The sequence below is a fragment of the Coturnix japonica genome, chromosome 7, assembly GCF_001577835.2.
Source record: "Coturnix japonica isolate 7356 chromosome 7, Coturnix japonica 2.1, whole genome shotgun sequence".
Taxonomy (NCBI): Eukaryota; Metazoa; Chordata; class Aves; order Galliformes; family Phasianidae; genus Coturnix; species Coturnix japonica.
In genome coordinates this window covers 25,308,331-25,328,669 of record NC_029522.1, presented here as the reverse complement: position 1 = coordinate 25,328,669, position 20,339 = coordinate 25,308,331, and the positions used below count along the sequence as shown (strand labels likewise).

The 20,339-nt window shown below is 47.3% G+C and overlaps 2 protein-coding genes across 3 annotated transcripts in view; both read right to left on the bottom strand.

Moving 5' to 3' along the window:
* Positions 1–7,493: 7,493 nt before the first annotated feature.
* TBR1 (T-box brain transcription factor 1) lies at positions 7,494–11,878 on the bottom strand. 2 transcript variants are annotated; one of them, XM_015869243.2, is made up of 7 exons: positions 11,045–11,878; positions 10,589–10,743; positions 10,216–10,337; positions 9,839–9,997; positions 9,328–9,389; positions 8,333–8,450; positions 7,495–8,227 (listed from the first exon to the last, which is right to left on the bottom strand). In XM_015869243.2, the coding sequence occupies exons 1-7, from the start codon at positions 11,734–11,736 to the stop codon at positions 7,607–7,609; spliced, it is 1,929 nt and encodes a 642-aa protein (XP_015724729.1). In that variant the 5' UTR covers positions 11,737–11,878; the 3' UTR covers positions 7,495–7,606. The 2 variants fall into 2 exon arrangements, with proteins under 2 accessions (XP_015724728.1, XP_015724729.1); XM_015869242.2 differs by having other exon boundaries at positions 7,494–8,450.
* A 3,350-nt stretch (positions 11,879–15,228) lies between these two features.
* The window catches only part of PSMD14 (proteasome 26S subunit, non-ATPase 14), a 44,207-nt gene continuing 39,096 nt past the window's right edge, over positions 15,229–20,339 (bottom strand). Inside the window, exons 10-12 of the mRNA XM_015869143.2 lie at positions 18,480–18,605; positions 17,294–17,356; positions 15,229–15,655 (exon numbers count right to left, since the gene is read on the bottom strand). Of these exons, the coding sequence (XP_015724629.1) occupies positions 15,557–15,655; positions 17,294–17,356; positions 18,480–18,605 (288 nt within the window). The 3' untranslated portion in view covers positions 15,229–15,556. The remainder of the gene's footprint in view (positions 15,656–17,293; positions 17,357–18,479; positions 18,606–20,339) is intronic.

Genomic DNA, 20,339 nt, shown 5'->3' with positions numbered 1-20,339 from the left:
GCCAGTTACTTGCTGCTTAGGAGAAATCTAACAAAGAGACACCCTGTTAACTCAGGTTAAACTCGTATACAGACAGACTCATATAAAAACACACCTTTTATGTAAGTTAAATACTTCACAACCACAAGAAACTTGGTAAATATAAATAAAAGCATTTGGATGCAAAATAAAGCAGCCTTCCACACATCCCTTCCTCTTCACTAATCCTGAGTAAGAAAAGGTCCTTGTTGAAGCATCCCCCACAAAACAAGAGAGCACTCGCCCACATGCTCAAGCTCTGAACAGAACCAGCCATGGAGGAAGCCATCCCCTGTGAGGAAACAGGTGCAGGAGAGCAAGGCAGAGACTGGAGCTCATGGAACCTCTGGAGATCTTCCATGGAAGGAGACCCCAGGCTGCCTGGGAACTACTGGTGTATTTGCATCAGTTCAGGAAGGTCCTATTGCATCAGCCAGGCATTCAACAATGCATGCACTATCCTAAACAACTCTCTGGGGAGAGCTTTACTGCTATGAGTAAACTCATCCCATGCCCACCTGCTTCTGAGGGGGACTGTTGGGTTGCTGCAGCCCTGCGGTCACACTCGCCCACTGGGCTGCCCTTCCCCTGCAGCAGCACCATTCCACACAAGTCATTTCAGAGCACTGAACTGACAGTAAACCCAACGTCAAGGAAAGACTGAGCTACACAGAGCAGATTTAAACTCTCCCGGATCATTATCCAGTGCATCTGTAGGTATCAAAATAATACTGAAACTGAATACACTTGTACCACTTAGCAGGGCACGTATTTAGCACCATCATTGTCCTTGACCATCTATCAGTGGTAAATTTGAACGTGATGATAGAACTGCAGTTTGATTCCTAAGGGGCAAAAATACCCCAGGATCCACAGCAGACAACACTGCCAAAGTAAAACGGACATAGGTGCTCATCCTAAAGACATCTGTGTATGTAACTGCTGAACTTTACACTGTAATAGGACTATCACTTGGGTTGTTTCTCCAGTACAATGTAAAACAAGCTTATTTTCATGCAAAAATGAGCATATGGTGCCAGTGGACCACCGTGGATTTGACCTTTTAAGCTACATCCACCTAACTGGCACATAGTGAAATGAATTCCTGAAGCAATCATACACCCATGTGTCATTGAGGTAAGTTTTTATTGCTACTGTTACACTTTATGTTACTTTAGCTTATGTCTACTTACAAAAATGAATAATAGAAATGCAATTAAAAATTAAAATATTTCAAATAATATCCATTGATATCAATGATCAGACAAAAATTTTAAGTGAACATTGTAGGGAAATACACTGATCGAAACACTGAAGTGCTTAAAACTACAACACAGAAAGTTAACATCGGGGTTTTTCATCCTATTCAGCACAGAAGAAAAAGAGCTACTCTAAATAAGACTCTAAAATGTGTGAAAAGAAAAATGGACATCGCAAAATTTTTGACGTGTGTAAGAGTGAAAATATCTGATTAATTTCTTCCATTTAACTTCTGAACGTTTCTTTAATACTAAAGGGATCCTGTTGGCCTAAATACTGCCCCTAAAAGGGGGATGAATTCTTGCACAGCATACATCAGCCAGACCGGTTTTGATCTAACTATGAAGACAAATAAAGCATTAAAATCAGCTTTGACAATAAGAATAAATGAAGCTTCAGTTATTCCCATAATCTAATCAGATTATTTAAAAAGTAATATATACCAAACATACCAGTCCTCTATTAGTATCTGAAGTAATTGCTCAATAATATGTCCAAGAAGAAGAGCTGTCGAAAGGACGAGCAGGATTTAGAAGCACTTCAAGTTTCTCAGTGAGATTTTCATCATATCTTAACAGAGGCTGCTAAACAATTCAGAACCTTTTGAACAATGCCCCTACCCCTCACGCAGTGTTTTCAATGCCTTGATGCAGGAGCTGTCAATAGAAAGCAAAACCTTCCACCTTTTATTCAGCACCTTACAGCTCATCCAAGCCCTGTGCTCTCTTTTGCTAACACAACAAGCTCAGGGTGCTTTAGAAGTACAGTGACAAAGCAGTGGCAATACTAGGAGGGGGGAAATATTGTAAAGGTTTGATGACAAAGGACATAGTGCAGCAAGCAGTCATTTCTGTGTGATACCGCACTGCAGATTGAATCTAATAAAATGCAGGCACTAATGCCAGAGCAACAGGCAGAAGGGCAGTGAGGTGGGGCTCCCAGAAGATATGGCCACACATGGGCATGAGCCCCGAGGGTCCCAGGCAGACAGCAAGCACAGCCAGCCCTATACTGTGTCAGCACTTCCAACGGGAGAAGCCCACAGGTGCAGATCCCATGGTTGAGCTGTGGTCTATCCCGGATAAATTATATCTGCCCTTACATTAACATTTCCACAAAGGTAAATCGGCTGTAACAAGGTGTTAAGCCATCACCAAAAGCATTCCTTAATTTACATTTGTCATTTCAGTTTAATACTTGGTGGGTGGGTGTCTCCATCTAAACTAGGACATCTTCCTGCAGTCTGAATTTTTCTCTCAGCTGCAGATATTGGTGCTGTACTCTCCCATTCAGCCCCAGACCAATGTTATCAGCTTTGGGATAAACAAAAATGGTCAGTGCTTAACTGAACACGTATCGAGGAAGAAGCCTGCTTACAGAAATCAGTCCTGAAGCATGTACCATGGAAATTAAGATGTGACTTTTAAGAATAAGTTTAAATTCAGTGTCAGTGCCAGGACTAGAAAGTTAAAATTTGTATATATATATGTATGTATGTATATATGTATATAGACCCAAACAAGCCAGAAAATGTATTGCAGATGATTGAAGTGGGAGCTTGTCTGATGTGCTTGGGTAACTCATCAATGCGGTGTTTCTGCTATACTAAAAAAAAATCAGATTATTAAGTGTATTCTAAATTAGCCAGTCACTTCAAGGTACACGAATATCACAATTATCGAAAAAGGCCTTGATCCTGAAAACATTTATGTCTGTGAATTTTTAGACAAGAGAATAGTCTTTGTAGGACTGACCTCTTACTTTACATTATTCACACATATGAACTTGCATGCACGATCAGAGACTAAGGCAGGAATACACATTTACAAGCTATCAACATTTTACCTAAAATGTCTCTTAAAACAGATTCAAAGTCATAACCAGCTGTTTCTTATTTAAAGCTTAAGAAATAAATGCTTCTTAACACAACCTAATAGTGTAGACACTTTTACCCAGAAGGAATGCACCTGACGTTTTTCATTCATTCTGTCTTAAATTTGGGGAGGGAGGGAAAAAAAAAAAAAAAAAAAAAAAAAAAAAAAGAAATTAATTGATCTAAAATAAGTCATATTAAGACCAGGAAGGTCATTCATACTCATATCAGCCCCTTCATGTTAGAAACAGAGCAGCCCTGGGCAACTGCACTGATAGCATGAATAAAACACCACCAATTTTATTGTGCAATATATTTTATCACGCCAAAAGTTGTACCTAATCTGGAGTGGCAGCCTTGGATCTTTGAGAATTAATGGTTATCCTACCTCTATCAGAAGGACAATATTGCCTATGCACGAAACTTCAAGACATACATATATATACATATATACATGTACACATTTCAAAGATACACATTTCAGATGCACAAATCTGAACAAATGGAAAGATTTCGGGTGATGGTGCTCTGAAACAAGCAGTGCTTTACTTGTGCGTTCTCAAATTAATACACGTTCTGATAAGTGCGCAAAATGTTATCATTGAGCTGAGTGGCTCTCTGGACTACTACGAACATATTACATCTATCTAGCTGAGAAGATGGGGCACTGAACGCAAACACTCTGCTGCCTTCCATCTACTTATCACTCTGCTATCTCCATTTTTTACTTTGACTTTGCCCCCCGCTCCCAGCCAGTCACACCTTCCCCAACGGAGACCACATCCATGACAAGTTTTAATACTTAAAATGAAAACTAGGATGCATCTTGCCCAGAAACAGTACCTGGAAAGCATACTTCCATGCAAAATCCCTTTTTTCCCTGCTTTTCCCAGTACAGAGATGTTCTATTTCTGTCTCTCGGTGAATTTAAAATTCTCCTATGCAATTCAAATACGATTTCCAAAGTCAGTAACCTTTCACAGGGACAAACCAGAGCATTTCCAGTTGACAAAGTGATTTGTGGGGGGCACACAAAGCACCTGAAAGCACAGACAGCAAGAAAAACTATCGCAACAGAACTCACTGCATAACATTACAAGGAAAATTTTGCAATTAGGACTCTTATCAGTCTTATAAAGATCCAGATTTATGCCAGCTGGGGGGAAAAAAAATCATTGTTCACCACAGTTCCCTCAAGCACTACCTAGGGGAGGGAAGTGATGACCAGACAGCGAAAATTAAGAAGAACGTGTCCCACCTTACGCCTATTCTGCCAATCTGTCGCGGTTGTTCTTCTAGCTCCATAGGTTTACATGACTTCTTTTTTTTTTTTTTTTTTTTACTTTTTTTTTTTTTTCTTTTTGCTGACAAGTAATACAAGACAGATTCTTGCCTTCTTAGGATCTTGCAATCTAGTTTAGACATAGCACGTCAAGTGGTGATGAAAGAAGGTTAGGGTGGGTTTGAAAAGATGAGGATTCCAACAGTAAACGATGCGGAGACATCAGTTTAGTAATGTACACATGTTTTGCATGATTCATTGGACCAAAATGGCCAAAGGAACTTAAAAAGCTGTCAAAGGCATCTTTACCTCTGACCTACCTAGTCATCCATCTGCTTCCTCATGCTGTCAATCAAAGCCCTCCCATCCTTATCACTATTCTATTACACACATTTTCCACAACCATTTCTCCTCCAGCTCTTAAAAAATATCTTAGCAAACATTTCAATCAGTCATTAAAAACCTTGTTAAAATATGCAATGTGTCATCAAATATGCATAGCGTACTCGTGCAAAATCTGCAGAGCATACATCGCTGTATTGCATTCCACACAGCATTAATGTGAAGCATCGCAGAAAAGTATTAGCAGCAGAACTTCGGATTACTTTCTGTGGATCACCTTGTTTGGAGCTCGACTCGTGTTATTTTCGGATAGCAAAAGAGGGGCATCTGACCAGATTATTTTCCAGAATAATTAATTTCAAAGTCGGCTCGGTGCGGACAGGGTAATATTATACTTCACACGTAATACACGCAATTAGCTGCTGCTCCGACAAATCAGACTCAGGGTTTGCTTCAGCTGCACGGAGCACACCGGGTCAGAGCCGCAGACACCTTCACGTGTCAGCAAACACGGGCGTGGCAGATACACACCCGCACTTACAACGCTAATAATAATCGATTGTAATAATAGCAAGTTGACCTACCGACAGGAAATAGCCCTTCCGCAGCCTTTCTCTCTTCCAGCCTCTCTCAGGGATAGTTACGGGTTTCCAACCTCCTGTCGGAATAGTTACGGAACACCGTTAAGCGCGGAAGCTCGGGGGGGAATTTGGCTCAGATCTATCGCACCCCGAGCGCCCATCCCGGACCCAGCAGGCAGAGCCGCTGCCCGATCCCACCGCCCGTCCTGACGGCGCTGGGGCCGCTTCCCCACAGCGACTCCCGCACTCGACGGCCTCGGGCTCACCTCAGAGGGGCCGCGCGTGGAAGCACCGCGCGTGGCAGGGCCGGGCCTTCGCCCTTTGCGGGGTGGGAGACAGAGCGGGCTGCCGGCATCGGTAACGTCGCGGAGTCCGCCTGCGGGCCGGTGCGGACGGGGGGGAAGGCGCAGAGCGGACTCGGTTCGTGGCGGTACCGCCTCACGGCCCCCACGGGCCTCCGAGCGTCCCCGCGGGCGGTGCCCCACGGCCCCCACGGGGCACGAGCCGCCCTCGCTCGACCTCTCCGGCAGCGCGAGGTTCGGAGCGAGCCCCGAGTGGAGCCGCACGGGCGCGAGGGGCAGCGCCACGAGACGGGGATCCGCGCGGCCGCTCCGCGCTTCCTGGAGAACCCTCGGTCCTCCGGCCGGGCGTCCGCGAGTGGGTCGGCAGCGCGCACGGACCGACGGGCGGCACGGCAACGCCGCGCAACAAAACGTCGTCGGGGTTTTCACGGGATGATGCCCTTCCGCCCCACGACCCGACGGCGCTCCTCCCGCCCGCTCTCGTTCCCGGCCGGCACCGGGATCTCCCGCCGGCCGCTGTCACGGACGGCGCAACGCTGCCCCATAGACGTGAGCGTTTTGCCAGGTTTATTTTACTTGTCATACACAGACGATACAAACGGGCAAAAACCGAAACGTTTCTCAATGGAGCATGTACTGGTATAAAGTATTCAGTTCCACGGACGTAACAGAACGAATATAAAAATCACAACATTCGATTTACAGAAGAGTCAAAAATATACACACGTTTATGACCCTGAATTTCTATTAGGAAACTTCCCCGCCGAGCGTAACCTAGACCGAATACTTAGCCCGATGCATATTTCGGTTTGTAATTGTTTTTTCTCGTATAAAAACGCGTTAATTGCGTGGATTTGCTACTCGAAATCCGAAGGCTTCGCTGCTCTGCTTCGCCGGGAAGAGCCGCGGGTCGGCCCCGCTCCGCCGTGGCAACAGCCCGAGGTGAGCGGCGGAGCAGGCAGAGCTCGGTCAGCTACTGGATGGAAAAGTCAATTCCGAAACTAAATGCAGTAAAATATACAAGTCACAATTCATCTCCACTGGACTACACTACGGTTACCAACAAGTCAGTCGTCTATAGCTTTTTTTTTTTTTTTTTTTTTTTTTTTTTTTTTTTCTCAAGATCATTCATTACAAAGATTTACAGCGATATAAAGAATGAGGGGAAAACTGCAAAGAAATTTGAGAAGAGTTTGTCAGCGTAGTTGGCACCTGCAGGGACCGGTAATGGATTTGGCACTCGGGGGCAAAGGGAGGAGGAATATCACGAAAATAATGATATTGCTGCCGTCGAGCTATTCCTTTTAAAGAAAGATACAGAGGCGGTGAATTTCGCTTTGGGAAGGCGTCATGCTACTTTAATCGACTTTCCTACGAGACGTATTTCTGTTCTGCCGGAGGGAAGCTCGCTTGTGCCCAGCCGTGTCGGCCCGGGGCGGGGCGGGATTCGTTCATGCGAGGAGCTGCGGATAAAGGCGGACAGAGCTTCGCTCGCGGTCACCTGGGGGCGGGCAGGGGAAGGGTGAGGGGGCAGAAGGGGGAAGATTGAAACAGGATCTAAGTGTTACGACTTAACAGTAAGAAACGAAAGAAAAACTCCAACGAATAGGAAACGAAACTAAAGAAAAGTAATAAATTAAGTACTATGTACAGGCATTTCACAGGCTCTTTTTTCCCCCACTAGCACTATCGTCCCCTGGTATCCATCCGTGGTGAGAGGAAGGAAGCGCTGGACGGTTGGAGTCTGAGCATCCTACTGACAGTGGGGTGCGGCGGGGCCGGCCGGGGCCTCGCGGGGGCGGGCGGGGGGGGGGGGGGCGGCGGCTGCTCTTCCTCCCTCCCTGCCGGGCCGGGCCGGGGCGGATGGGGCGGCTGGGGGCGGGGGTCAGTTCGCTAACCGCGGAGAGGTTCTTGTGCAAAACGGCGGCGGGGCCGGGCCGGGCCGAGCCTAGCTGTGCGAATAGAAGCCGTAGTAGCCGATGTCCTTGGCGCAGGTCTTATCGCAGTCCCGCTGGGTGAGAACCTCGCTCTTGAGGGGCGAGGAGCTCTCGGACACCGGGGTGTCCGAGGGGGAGATCCGCCTCCTTTTAGCCTGCTCGTAAATCCCAGAATCGGTGGAATCGATGGACTTTATGGACGACGGCGTCTCGATCCAGCTAGAGTCGGACAAATCTTTGGGCTTGGAGTCCTCGGCGCCCGGCAGAGGGGAGCGCTCGGGAGCCAGGCTCTCCGCCTCTTCCCCCAGGTAGGGGTTGCCGGCCGCCATACGAGCCGCCGCCGCGCTGTTGGGCCAGCAGGAGAGCACGGAGCCCGACTTGCTGCAGTACTGCGGGGGGCTGCGGGCCCCCCAGCCCGACGGGTCGGCGTAGTAGCCCAGCGGCCGCCCCGCGCAGCCGGCCGCCTGCAGAGGCAGCGCCTTGACGCCGGCCGCCGCGTAGGAGAGCAGCGTGGCCGCGTTGCCGGCGAAGTCGGTGGCCGTGTCGTAAGCGGAGGCGGCGAAGTCGAGGCGGTTGTTGGCGGGGGCGACGAACCAGCGTTGCGGCGAGGGGGCCCCCGGGTCCTCGGCTTGCTGTGGGGAGAGCAGCCCGTTGGTGTGGGGCACGCTGCGGTCGGCGCCGGGTCCCGGGCCGGCTCCTGCCCCGGGGTGGAAGCGGGACTTGGCGTAGTTACTCACGAACTGGTCCTGAAGGAAGGAGCCGGCCATGGCGTAGCGGGCCCCGGGAACGATCTGCGAGCGGGGCGAGTCGTTGGGGGAAGGCGTCAACCGGTCCATGTCGCAGCCCGTGTAGATCCTGCGGGAGCGAAGGGGACAGAGCTGGGTGCCCGCCGCCCCGGCCCGGGCACGGACGACCACCTCGAGTCCCCACACCCTCAGTCCCGCTTTGAGCTGGGATTCCCGAACTCTGGGCTCTGCCTCCCAGCCCCGAGAGCCGCTGAGCCGCACAAACGCCGCTCCCGTCGCGAACCCAGCAGGCGGCCCGGCCCGGCCACTGCGGCGAGCAGCCTAAGGGATTGTGGCAGCTGCTTAACACTTATTATTGAGAGTCACAGACGAACCATCAACATTTTACGGAGTTTAAATTAAGCTAATCTTTAAACACCTACTGTAGGAAACGAGGAACCAGACGCATCCCTGCGTGGCCTATATATAATTCTCCCATGCTGGGCTGCAATTTGCGATTATAAAAACTTTAATGGATGAATAACTACTATCTGTATTTAATTCAGGCTAAAACTGTGCTTTAATTAACCCTCCACGCCTCCTGGAATTTCTTATCCAAAATAAAACTTGGCCCTTAAACAAATCCAACGTGCGAGACAACATCGAGCTTCCCCCTCCCCCCGGCTCCTTTGCAGCGACGCCCCGTCAAGTTTTTCCCTACAAAAAAGGGGAAGGCCCTCCCGGTCGAAGGCCACCGGGCCTCTCGGAAGGCCCCGCACGGTGGTCCCGGGGCATCGAGGGGAGAGTGGACTCTCCCACTAACAGCGGGGACGGCGAAGCCCCACGAGTGTCGAACCGAGAGGACGCTCCTGGTTCTCAGCTGCACGAGGAGAACGCGGCCGCCACAACCGCGCCCTCCCCGCTGCGCGCACCGGGAGCCGCGGGCCGCCCCCTCGCCCCCGCCCGCTGCCCCCGAGGCCGCTCAGAGGCGCGGCGCGGCCACTTACGTGTCGTAGTTATCCCGGAAGCCTTTGGCGAAGGGGTTGTGGTCGATTTTCAGCTGCGTGATCTGGGGAAGGGGGAGAAAAGCGAGGGGTGAGAGCGGGAAGGTCCGCCGGATCGCCGCTAGGGCGTGGAGATAACGCGGCGGAGTGGCGTGCCCGCAGACATGGCAAAGGGAACGCTGAGATTTACTTGATTCTAAAAATCACGCTCGATATCCCACTTAACACCGTATTGTCAGAAATATCGTTACTCGATCTGCGTCCCATCATACAACCGGGTGCGGGCAGAGCCGCGAGCTCCAGCCGCGTTGAGCGCACGGAGCCCGGGGCCGAGCGGTCAGGGCAGGGAGCGGGGGGCACCGAGACCGGGGACGGCGCCGCGGAGCGCACATCGCGGCCGCGCTAAAGGAGCCCCTCGGGGCACCGGGAAACGCCGCTCTCGGCCCCGGGAGAAGGCAAAGCGGAGGGCGAGGAGAGGGGGAGAAGCTGCCGCGCCCTGCGGGGAGCGCCTTACATCGGTGTTCTGGTAGGCGGTGACCGCGATGAACTGCGTCTCGGGGAAGGTGAAGGTCTGCACCCTGCCCGGCTGGTTGGTGTCCTCCGTGCCGTCCTCGTTCACCTCCACCACGTGCAGGCGGGGCTGGTACTTGTGCAGGGACTGCAGGACCACCATCTGTCGGGCACAGGGACGGGAGCGGGGAGAAGCGGGGATCAGAACGGGGAGGACGGGGCCGGGAAGGACCCACCGCCGCCCGCCCGGAGCGCCTCTGCCCCGGCAGCCGGCCACGGTAGCGTAAAATCACGACTAAAACACGTCTATACTCGTCCGATCAGGGAGTGCGGGGTTCCGCCCAATACAACAAAAATAAGCGGAGCCGTTCCCCCACTGACCTGCCCGTTGTTGTTCGATGCTCCTTTATTGTTGGTAAGTTTGAGCTTCCCGAAGGAGATCTCCTGGCGCATCCAGTGCGCTCCCGTGTTGGGGGAGTCGGGGTGCATGTACACGCGGTTCCCTGGGCAGAACGACAGAGCGGCATCGCGGCTCGTACCGGGCCCGCACAGCGCGGAGCCCCCGCGAGGGCAGCGCCGATTCCCCCTTTCACCGCTCGCACCGCGTTCCCCCATCGCCCTCCGCTTTCTCCTCCACCCTCTCTTTTCTCAAAGCGCCGCCGACCCTTCCACGCGCTAGTCGGCACACAAAGGCTTTAATTAATCGTTCTCACCTACATATGTGTCGAGAAAAGTGTTAATTGGAGAAACTTGCCTTGTACATTGGTGTCCGCCTTGCCGCAAGGAACCCATTTGCCTCCCTGAAACCTCCAGTGGTTGGGATCCGCCAAAATTACATCCACAAAAATATTGTAGTGAGCCGTGGGGTCGAGACCAGAAATATTAAAACTTAGGAAAGGGAACATGCGCCTATAAAAAAAAAAATAAAAATAAAAATGAAAAAAAAGGCAAAAATAAAAATTTTAAAAAAAAAATAAAGGCAAAAAGAAAGCAAGCGGCGACTCGCGCCCGCGGAGGAGCCGTCCCGCTGTGCCATCCTCGCAGCTCCCGGCGGCGAGAGGGGAATAAAATCCCGGCTCGGGTCCGTGCCCGGGGCGCAGCGCTGCGCGTAGGGACGGGCGCGGGGCTGCCCGGGTCCCGGTGGCTCCCCCGGGGTGGTGGCGGCGGGCGGCTCCCGCGGCGGCTCCGCGCGGCGGCTGCGGCGGCTTACCTGCCCTGCTTGGTGATGATCATCTCCGTCTGGTGCCGGTGGAATTTCAGCCAGAGCGGCCTGTTGCACAGGTAGACCTGAGCCTTGCCCGGCACCAGCCCCGGTTGGGCGGAGGAGAATTGGTAGAACGGGGCGCCCTGGTAGGAATGGCCGTACTGCTGGGGGTAGGGGTAGCCCGGCGCCGGGTAGCCCTGCGGCGAGGAGTTGGACAGGAGGCTGTTATAGGCGCCGTTGGTGATGACGGGGTGGTGAGCCATGTAGCGGCTGGGGCTGGCGATGGAGAAGGCCGGGTGAGCGGGTCCGTGCTGGCCGGGGTAAGGGAACATGGCACTGGGCGCGGAGGCAGCAGACTGGGGCTGGCTGGACTGAGAGAGCAGATAGCGATCTGCGGCAGATCCATCGAAACTGTGACGAAGCTCGGAGACCCCGTCCAAGACGGGAGAGAGTTTATTTCTCTGGACGTCCCCTGGTGTGTCCTTGGAGTCGGGAAAATTGTCTGTATCTGACTGATTCGTCATCCCCCTGGTAATTTTTTTCAAAGGTGAACTTCTCTCCAGGTTGTCAGTGGTCGAGATAATGGGATGATCATGCAAGGCAAGCTCGGATCCGCCTGCGTGTGGGTAACTGCTGCTCACATTGAGAAATTTCTTGGAGAGCATGATAGAGGGAGAAAGACAATGCTCCAGCTGCATCGCTCTGCACCGCAGCAATAACCCTTCCGTCCCTGGAGCTGAGGGCTGCTCGCTACCAGAAGCGAGACATCCTGGGACCCTCGGTAGGCAGAAAGCACTTCATCCACCAAATGCTTCCCAAACGTTTGATTTACTTTTTTTTTTTTTTTTTTTTTTTTTTTTTTTCCTTCCTTCCCTGGGAGAAGAGATTGGCCAATTGACACTATGCAGCAATCAGGAAAGACTCACTTTTGATCTCGCTGCTTGTGGAGAGGATGAAACGGCTCCTGCCATTGGTTAACCGCTGTCAGTAATTTAATTAGATAGACATTAATTAGGATAATCACCTGGCTCCCGGTCGCGACGATCATGGCAAATTGAAGGAGATGATTTTATTGTGAGATAGAAGGAAGGCGAAGGGGGGAAGGGAAGAGCGTGTTTGCTGCTAGAGCTCGTTATTCTGTGACCTTTCCCGCATTTATGTTCTTTTTTCGACCGCGGCTGGAACGCTGCCCCGCGCTGCCCCAACACCGCGTGCCCCCGCCCCGCCTGCGGGGACGGCCGCCGGGCCCCGGGGCTCGGCCCCAAGTTGAGGAATAGCGAGAACCGTGCAGCCCGTCCGCCCCGAGGCGCCCGCCGCGCGTTCCCGGGTTCCGTAGGAAATAAATATCGGGGCGCTGTAACGCCGCGGATTATCAGCCAAACGACGCGGCCATCCGCTCTTGTTCCGGGGCTCGCGCCTCTCGCTGCTGTTTTCCCCCCACCCCCCGGTGTGACTCGGTCCCGCACACGGCTCTGAGATGGGATGGAGAGCTTCGGTAGCGCGTTGCCGGCGCGGTTCGGCACCTCGCGGAGCGCACAGCTTCCTCCCGACGGGCCGCGGCCGCAGCGCGGAGCCGCCTGGGCCCCCGGGGCGGAGAGGCGGGGGAACCTGCGGAAGGCCGCGGTGCTCCCGCTGCCCTCCCTGGGCGAACTGAAAAGCTGTTAAAAGCCCCACTTGCGTCCGTGTGACTATTATTTTTGCTCCGGAGGGGAACACACTTGGTTAATTTTTTTTACTATTTTCCCCTTAGCGCTTTGGACCCCAGGGATGCTCCCCACCACTTCTCTTCCCTGCTGACACCAGCTTCCAATTTCACTCCCGGATAAAGCAACCAGGGCCGCCCCACTGTCGGATGCACAACGGCTGCAACTTCGTGCACTCAGCCCAGGGTGTGCCGGCAGCACCGCGACCCATTACGGGGCAGGTTCAGACTCCCACCTCTTGCAGGCATTTGGGAGTCGCTCAGCAGCTCATCCCAGTGGCTGGTGTGCAAGAGAAGCTATTTTGCACACGCTGAGTGGAAATTGTTGTAAGAAAATCATGCATGAAGCAAAAAGCAGGTGTTTGCTCACAGTCTGGTGGTATGGCATAGGCAACTTTCTGCACTGTGCCTTCCCCAGTTGGTGCTTTATCGCTCTCAGCCTTAATTCTGCTCCTGACCCATCTCACCCATGTGCCTGCCTCTGCATTTCTCTGCTCAACCCCAGTGCAAAGGGAATGGGGTTGGATACACATGCAGGAGCTATGTCGAAACACATCTCGACCCCAGGAAATGCGGCCTCGAATTGTGTCGCTACCCCCATACGCATGCAGAGCTGCAATGAATTCAGTGGTGTACTGCCAATCACATGGAAGTGCTAATGTATGCCAAAAATCCTCAGTGCACAACTCCTAAACTGGTATAATGGGGAGAGATGCAATGGCAGGTGGTGCTCCAGAACCGTCACAGACAGGAGGAGAGGTTCACTGATACAGGTGACGAGGGGTCAGGCTGCTAATGAAGGGCTGTGGCTGCAGGCTCTGAAGGCAGCTGCTCGTAGACCTCTTCCTCTGGGCTGGGGACAGGCAGCTGCCTTTCAGGTTACTGCACGCACACATGCACTCTTCCAAATCCTCTGTGTAGCTTCTAAAGCACTGGACAAAAATGAGGAGAGATGCCCCGAAAAACAGCTTTTTGATTATTCATGAAATATCTCAGTAAATGGAAAATTGTGCCTCTGCAAGCGAAACCGGGGACTGGATGGAAAGAAGGGTATTGCAGCACAGGCTCATGCTACAGGGGATCTGCATCTCCAAGACTCTCTTCAGCCACCCTCTATAAGATGTACATTTGTCAAAATAAATTTAGAATGTGCAAAAATTACAACTTTAGATGCCTGCATGCCCCAGCCTTGCATGCATGTTACATGGAGCACTGCAGGAGCTCTCCTTGTTCTGCAGCACCACATTACTCCAAACCCCCAGTAGCCACAGCCCTCCGAGTGCAGCAGGGGGCACACATGGGACAAGGGCACGGTCCATATAAGCCTTCCCCAAGGGATGGCCAGAAAGCACTTCCACTGATCTTAACCACAGGCAAATGTGGTTTGCTGTCTCCATTTTCTGCTGCCTACTGTGGGGGCAGAGTGAAGGCCATAAGGAGGGCAGCTGCAAAAATCTACATGTTTCCCTCTGAAGTCAACGCATGCTAAATATACTTTGAGAGGGAGCTACTTGAAAATAGTTAAAGGCCTAAATAAGAAAACAGAAGAATGTTTGAACGGTCATGAACAGATAAATAGAAAATTCTTTGTCACCGTGTGGGAAATAAAACATAATTTTAGGGTCCATTTGTTTACCATGCAAACAGTCATATCACTTGAAAATCCTTAAAAACAAAATCGAAAGTTGTATCGAGGAGTTTTAAAAACACTCATCTGCTGTAGTTTAAAAAAAATTCCAGCAGTTGAAACACTGTGAATGAGTGACAGAAAAAGAACAAACACTTCCACCAGACAAAAAGGGCTCAAAGCAGCCTAATCACCTCCAACACCTAAAATCCAACCAAACCACCCCTGAGCTCCTACCCAAACTCAAAAGCACCCCCCTAAGCCGGTACTTGGCTTTGTCTGCCTTCAGCCAAGCAACCAAACCCACCCACCCCACGGGAAGCGTTTCCCTCTCCAGTCTGTGGAAAGGGTTTCAAATGTCGTATTCCAGCTGGGACTCTTTCCTTATATTTATACATACGGGCACCTCATGTACCTCCTCTTTCACAGGAGGAAAGGTTCCTATAACCTTAGAGCAGCCTCTGCCACTTCAGCGTTTATTCTCAGAATACTGCTATTTATGACACCACTGGTGAGCGTTGTGTGAATCAGTTATCAGCAGAACTGAATGCATTTTCTTAAGGTCAGTTGTCTTCTGTGGATATTACAGTTTGAATACTACTGAAAGGCAGTGCTTAGCATAATTTTCAGCATTTTGGTTTTTGTAAAGCCTTGGAATTCAGTGCTAATACCTTTTTTTTTCTATCTCAAAAAGAATATTTGGCAATCAATGGGAGCCAAGTTTCATTGGAGAATCTTCTGCCGTCCTAGCAACTACTATCTCAGTAGTGTGACAGTGGGCAGAAATGTGTTTCACCAGCATGTTTCATACATCATTAATTCCCCTCACTCTTTCACAAAGAAGATCTTCCAGAACTTAAGACAGGCTTGTAAATGTATTTTTATTATGTTGCAACAATCAAAATATATATGTACTACTGATTTTTTCCCCCAAATATTAAATGAAAATTTAATACATTTTTTGCCCACGTTGTGTTCTTAAAATGCTTTGGAATCTGTAAAGACCCTGATGTAAGGAAACCGAAGCAACTGCACAATTAGAGACTGGAGGGTGTTAGAGAACTGCACTTAAACTGCAAATGAAGTCAGATGTCTCTGTTTAACCAAATATAGCCTCAACAGTCTCTCTTTGTGAGTATTAGAAACAATAAACAAATATACACAGAAAGCATCACAAAAAGGAAATGGGTTATTTAAATACAACTGTATCCAACATAGCAGCTAAACATTGGACAATGTTTGAAGTCATCAGCACATCCACATGCTCTTCTAAATGACGTTTTGGGTCCTGAAACACAAAGGATGCAGTAAGAGAAATGAGTAAATCTCTGTGAACACTTTTAATTACATCATTGTAAAACCACTGCAAGTTAAGAGGCTGGTGATGCTCCAGAATGTTGCTTTCTAACTAGACTTATCATATAGGAATTCAGAAATTGCTTAGTCCACACCATCACTCAGAGTAATTGAGGACTGGTTTAGGAACTGCATTCCTATACAGCCTCTGAAGGTTCTCTGTACTCTGAAGGTGTACAACCACAACAGCTGTGAGTTTTAAGGACAAAACACAACATGAGGAATTCACCTCAGCTCTGGTACTCAGCTGTTTGCTTTCAGATACTTGTGCAAAACTGCAGCCTAGTCCTGTAAAGTCTTCAAGTAGTTGTATAGACCATGAGAAAATCAGCACACAAATACCCATAAAAAATAAACAGAGCTGCACAACATGATGTTTAAAGTTCTGAAAAATGCAAAGCTAAACCTGAGCAGCTGCCTGTTTACAAAATGTTCTATATAAAAGTTGCAAAGAAACAAAAACACATGGAAATTACTCAGTAATTTTATCAGGAAAAATGGCTTTTCTTTAAAAAGAACTTATTCAAAACAGATATTTTTCTCCCTCATATGTGTAATGATTTAAATGATGAGAGCTCAAATCATGTTTAAGATGACACCAAAGCTCTTAAAATACAACCTTTGTCACATGTTTTATTATATATACTTACGTTTGTGTAGGTGAGCATAAACTCTATTGTTCTGAATGCTACAGAAATACACGAGTGACTGAACAATAGTGTAGATGTGTTATGACATAGCAGCTAGAAGCTGACACATAAGAGCAATCCAGAATCCTTTAAATTCTTCTGCTATTAGTAATACAATAAATATTGGTTCTTCAAGGATGTACTGTTCAGTTATAAAGCTATTTCTTGTTTCTGTTGCCTTTCTTGAATTTTGAATGCAATCTCTTACCAACTTGTTTTGCTCATTTATCCTCTTTTTCCAGAGCAGCTTTTTCCCTCAGCTTTTAGGTTAAAATCATAAATGTAAGTATTTCTCTGTGAAGTCCTCTATCTCCGGGCATTGTAAAGAGAATGATTTGAATAGATGTTTTCAGTTTCATTTATGGTTCTAAACTGTTTCACTCCAATAACAATATGAAGCTATGCATCTTACTCGCACACGTGCATATTGGAGCTCAGCATTGACTGTGCTTATGAAGGAGGACAGGGTGAGCTGGCTCATTAGCCACGATAAGGTATAAACTACACTCTCATCTTTTTTTCAACATGGCTGTTCTTTAAAAGCCTTCATGGTTTTGACCTTTCTGACAGTACAGACAAGGATATCTTTATGCATCCCCTTGGAAAGGAGAATAAAAAGGAAAAACTACCAAATCTTAACAGCGCTCCTCAGCATCTAATACAAATGCACATGGAATGTGACTTGCTGATATTCTAATGATTACCTAAGGCCAAAAGCCACGCTGCTCCCTACACCCCAACCTTCAGCAAAAATAAATTCACTATTCAGAGCACTGAGAATATCTTGCATGTAGAAATAAAATCACCTACGCACAAGTAAGGAAATTAATATTTAGAATGAAGGAAGCGTATCATTCCACCTCTAATTCATCGCACCTCACCTGCTTGCCAACATTTTTTATTGCCAGCTGTTCAGGTGTCATCTTATCTTCTTCTTCAACAGCCTGTGAACGAAACACAGAAAAGGTCAATGTTTCAGATTTCATTTACTTTTTCCCCACGCCACGAGATTCTCAAATATATTTCTCTTTCACCAAAAAAATAAAAAAATAAAAATCAAACGGCAACACGTTTTAGAAAGTCAAAAAGAAAGTGCTTCAGCTTTTCAGCACACATAGGTTTAATTACCAAGTGTTGGCGCAAAAGATCAAGGCAAATAGTTTTATTGTCAGGTAAGCAAAATGGATTCACAAATCTCTTTTAAGCAAAAATGCTAAGTGAGGGGTATTGATAGTTAAAGATAAAAGTTAAAGTGGTACAGCAAAAAGCATGTTGCCTACATTGTTTCAACTGTTAGAGGTTTGATCACAAGTACATTTTATAAGTGCTTAAAGTCACCAATGCATTTTTATCATATTCTGTTGTCTTCAGACACAGTATCTGTACTATGTAAATCCATTAACTTACCTAGCAAATGTAATACTGAATTTTACTTTCAAGGGCTTTTTAGATTTAAGAAAAAAATTGCCTCTGTCAATAATGACAGACAAGCTTACTACTTCTGGAATGGTTATCTATGTCTAGTATTTTGAAAAGGTCAGTATTAAAACAGTACGGGCAACTGATTCTTCTTCCTTACAACCCCAATAATAATTTCCTTCTCTAAAAAGAACATGAAATTAGGCTCTAGAATCAATTCTGAATATTTACTACCTGCCTATCTACTGTGATGATAACAATAAACAAGCTTTCTTCTGCTATTCTGTAGTCTGGACAAGTAGACCTTAGCTGAAGGAATGAAGAGCACAATTTCATTTTGAACTACAGAAATCCGAGATTCTTTTCACTAAGTACAAAATTAATTTAATTACTCATATTGCAAAGGGAAACATGTGATTAAGCATTTTGCTTATCTGGGGCAAAAACTTTGTGACAAAGCCTGAAGATGTATCATAGCACTTTAATAATCACCAAGGTCCAAAGTGCTCCTCCTGCAACAATTTCTTTTTCTTATGGGCTAAACTCATACAATTCATTTTGAATAGGGCTTATGATAATCACCTTCTTACTTCTGAAATCAAATTACTTCATAAACATTACAATTACATCATTATGGGATATGAATACCTTGTTATAATTCTTAGCTAGTTCTAACATCTCCTTCACTACAGTTTCATTGAGTTTGCAGTGTTCACTGTAGTCCTGAAGTGTCAAACCTTCCATCCAACTCTTCTTATGCAAATTAAGCAACATCTGCAAAATAAAACCTGTTTAGAGCATGCATCATAAACTACATTCAAGTACTATGGCAATGTCTAATTTACAGTACTAAGAGTATAATAAAAATTACTGACCTTGCAGTGTCTAAGGAAATTCAACAATCAAATATTCCACTAAAGCAGACAACAGATTTCCCCTAAGTTTTTAAGGATTAAAAAATTTTGAAGCCTAAATGTAAAAACGAAGCACAGAAACCAGAGTCACATCTACACCAACAGGAACTCTTTTCTTTCGTAATATAGTGGTTTTGCTGGAGGCTGAGTATGCACAAGTGTATTGCTGAAGAGGTAGCAGGTAGGTGAATATTTTAGCAGCCAGATAAAGAAGAGTTGAAGCTTTTGGCCTGTGTTAAATTTGAAAAAATATTTTAATTCTTTGATTAAATGTATTTAGGCTTAACTTATTGTCCTGAACTATACACAAGCAGCTGCTACAGTTGTGAAAAAAATGAACTTCAAAGCAACCAAAACATGACTCCTTTTCATCCTCTTAAAAAGTAAAGGGCCTTAAAAACATGACAAAATGAAGCAGATTTTTCATGGCAATAAAAGCAATGACTATTAGAAATATCTGAAACGTGCCTGGCTCTCTGATAACATTCTGACATTTGTGAAAGAGAAGAAATAGTTACAAAAGCCATTTCCTGATTTTCATCCATAAGGAAAGCCTATTTTGCAGCTCTGCACACTCAAGGACTGTAGGAAGCACTACTTCAGCAAATAGTTTCAGCTTGCCTTTAATTTGCAAGTATTTTTTTCAGAAGATTTTAAGAATCCATAAACCCTGCAGATCCCACCACCTGAATGAAAGAAAGAAGCTACTTCATCTAATGTACTGCTTCCAAAGAAACCTGGCTTTCGAGCATATGAACCAAACTGAAAGCGTCATAATTCTTATTAGCAAGATCTTAGTTACTAACAGAAGGAGTTGTGGGCAAACTGCATATGGACAGTTTAGCTAGGCTATCTGGATTTTAAAGTATGGCTTTGTGCGATGGGCTCCTCGTTTAATAGATGAACCATGTCATTTTCTTTCTACAGATGGAATTAACAGATAACCAGCACCACGAGGGTGTTCTGACATCTAAATCTGCTGTAGGAGAGCAAGGTAGAAATAACTCACTGCCTCACAGACTACACAGACTGAAGTTTCCTTAACTTGGTCATGATTGTTCTCCTACTTGCAATGTGTAATCATTTATATATGTAGACCATTAAACCAAATTAACACTAGGAATTTCAGATAAGAAGTTGTACTTTAATGGCAGCCTCTGGATGCTCTACAGGCATTTCCCAAGGCAACTAGTTCTTTTGAATCAGTGACTCTTCTACATAATAGTGCAGTCTTGCAAGAATATTCCTCCATTATTAAAAATTTTTCTCTTTTTATACTTCTAGCTCTCTAAAAGTAGAAAATATGAAAACTATTCTGACTGTTGCATCATGAAATCCAACTATTCATGGTAACACAGCCATGAACATGCAGTCGTGAGCCTTAGAACCTGGGTTTTCAAGAATTAACTCCTGTAGTTGATGAATAAGATTTCTTTCCTGTTTGTTCTCCTGGCTGAGACTGTCAAGCTAGAGGATTTTACTTGTGATTGGGGAATTTTGATACAAAAGACAACATTTTTCCTAAGTTACTGAATAATGCTTGTTCTGTAAATGTGTGAAAGTAAGAAGGACATCACTACCTTCCTGATACTCA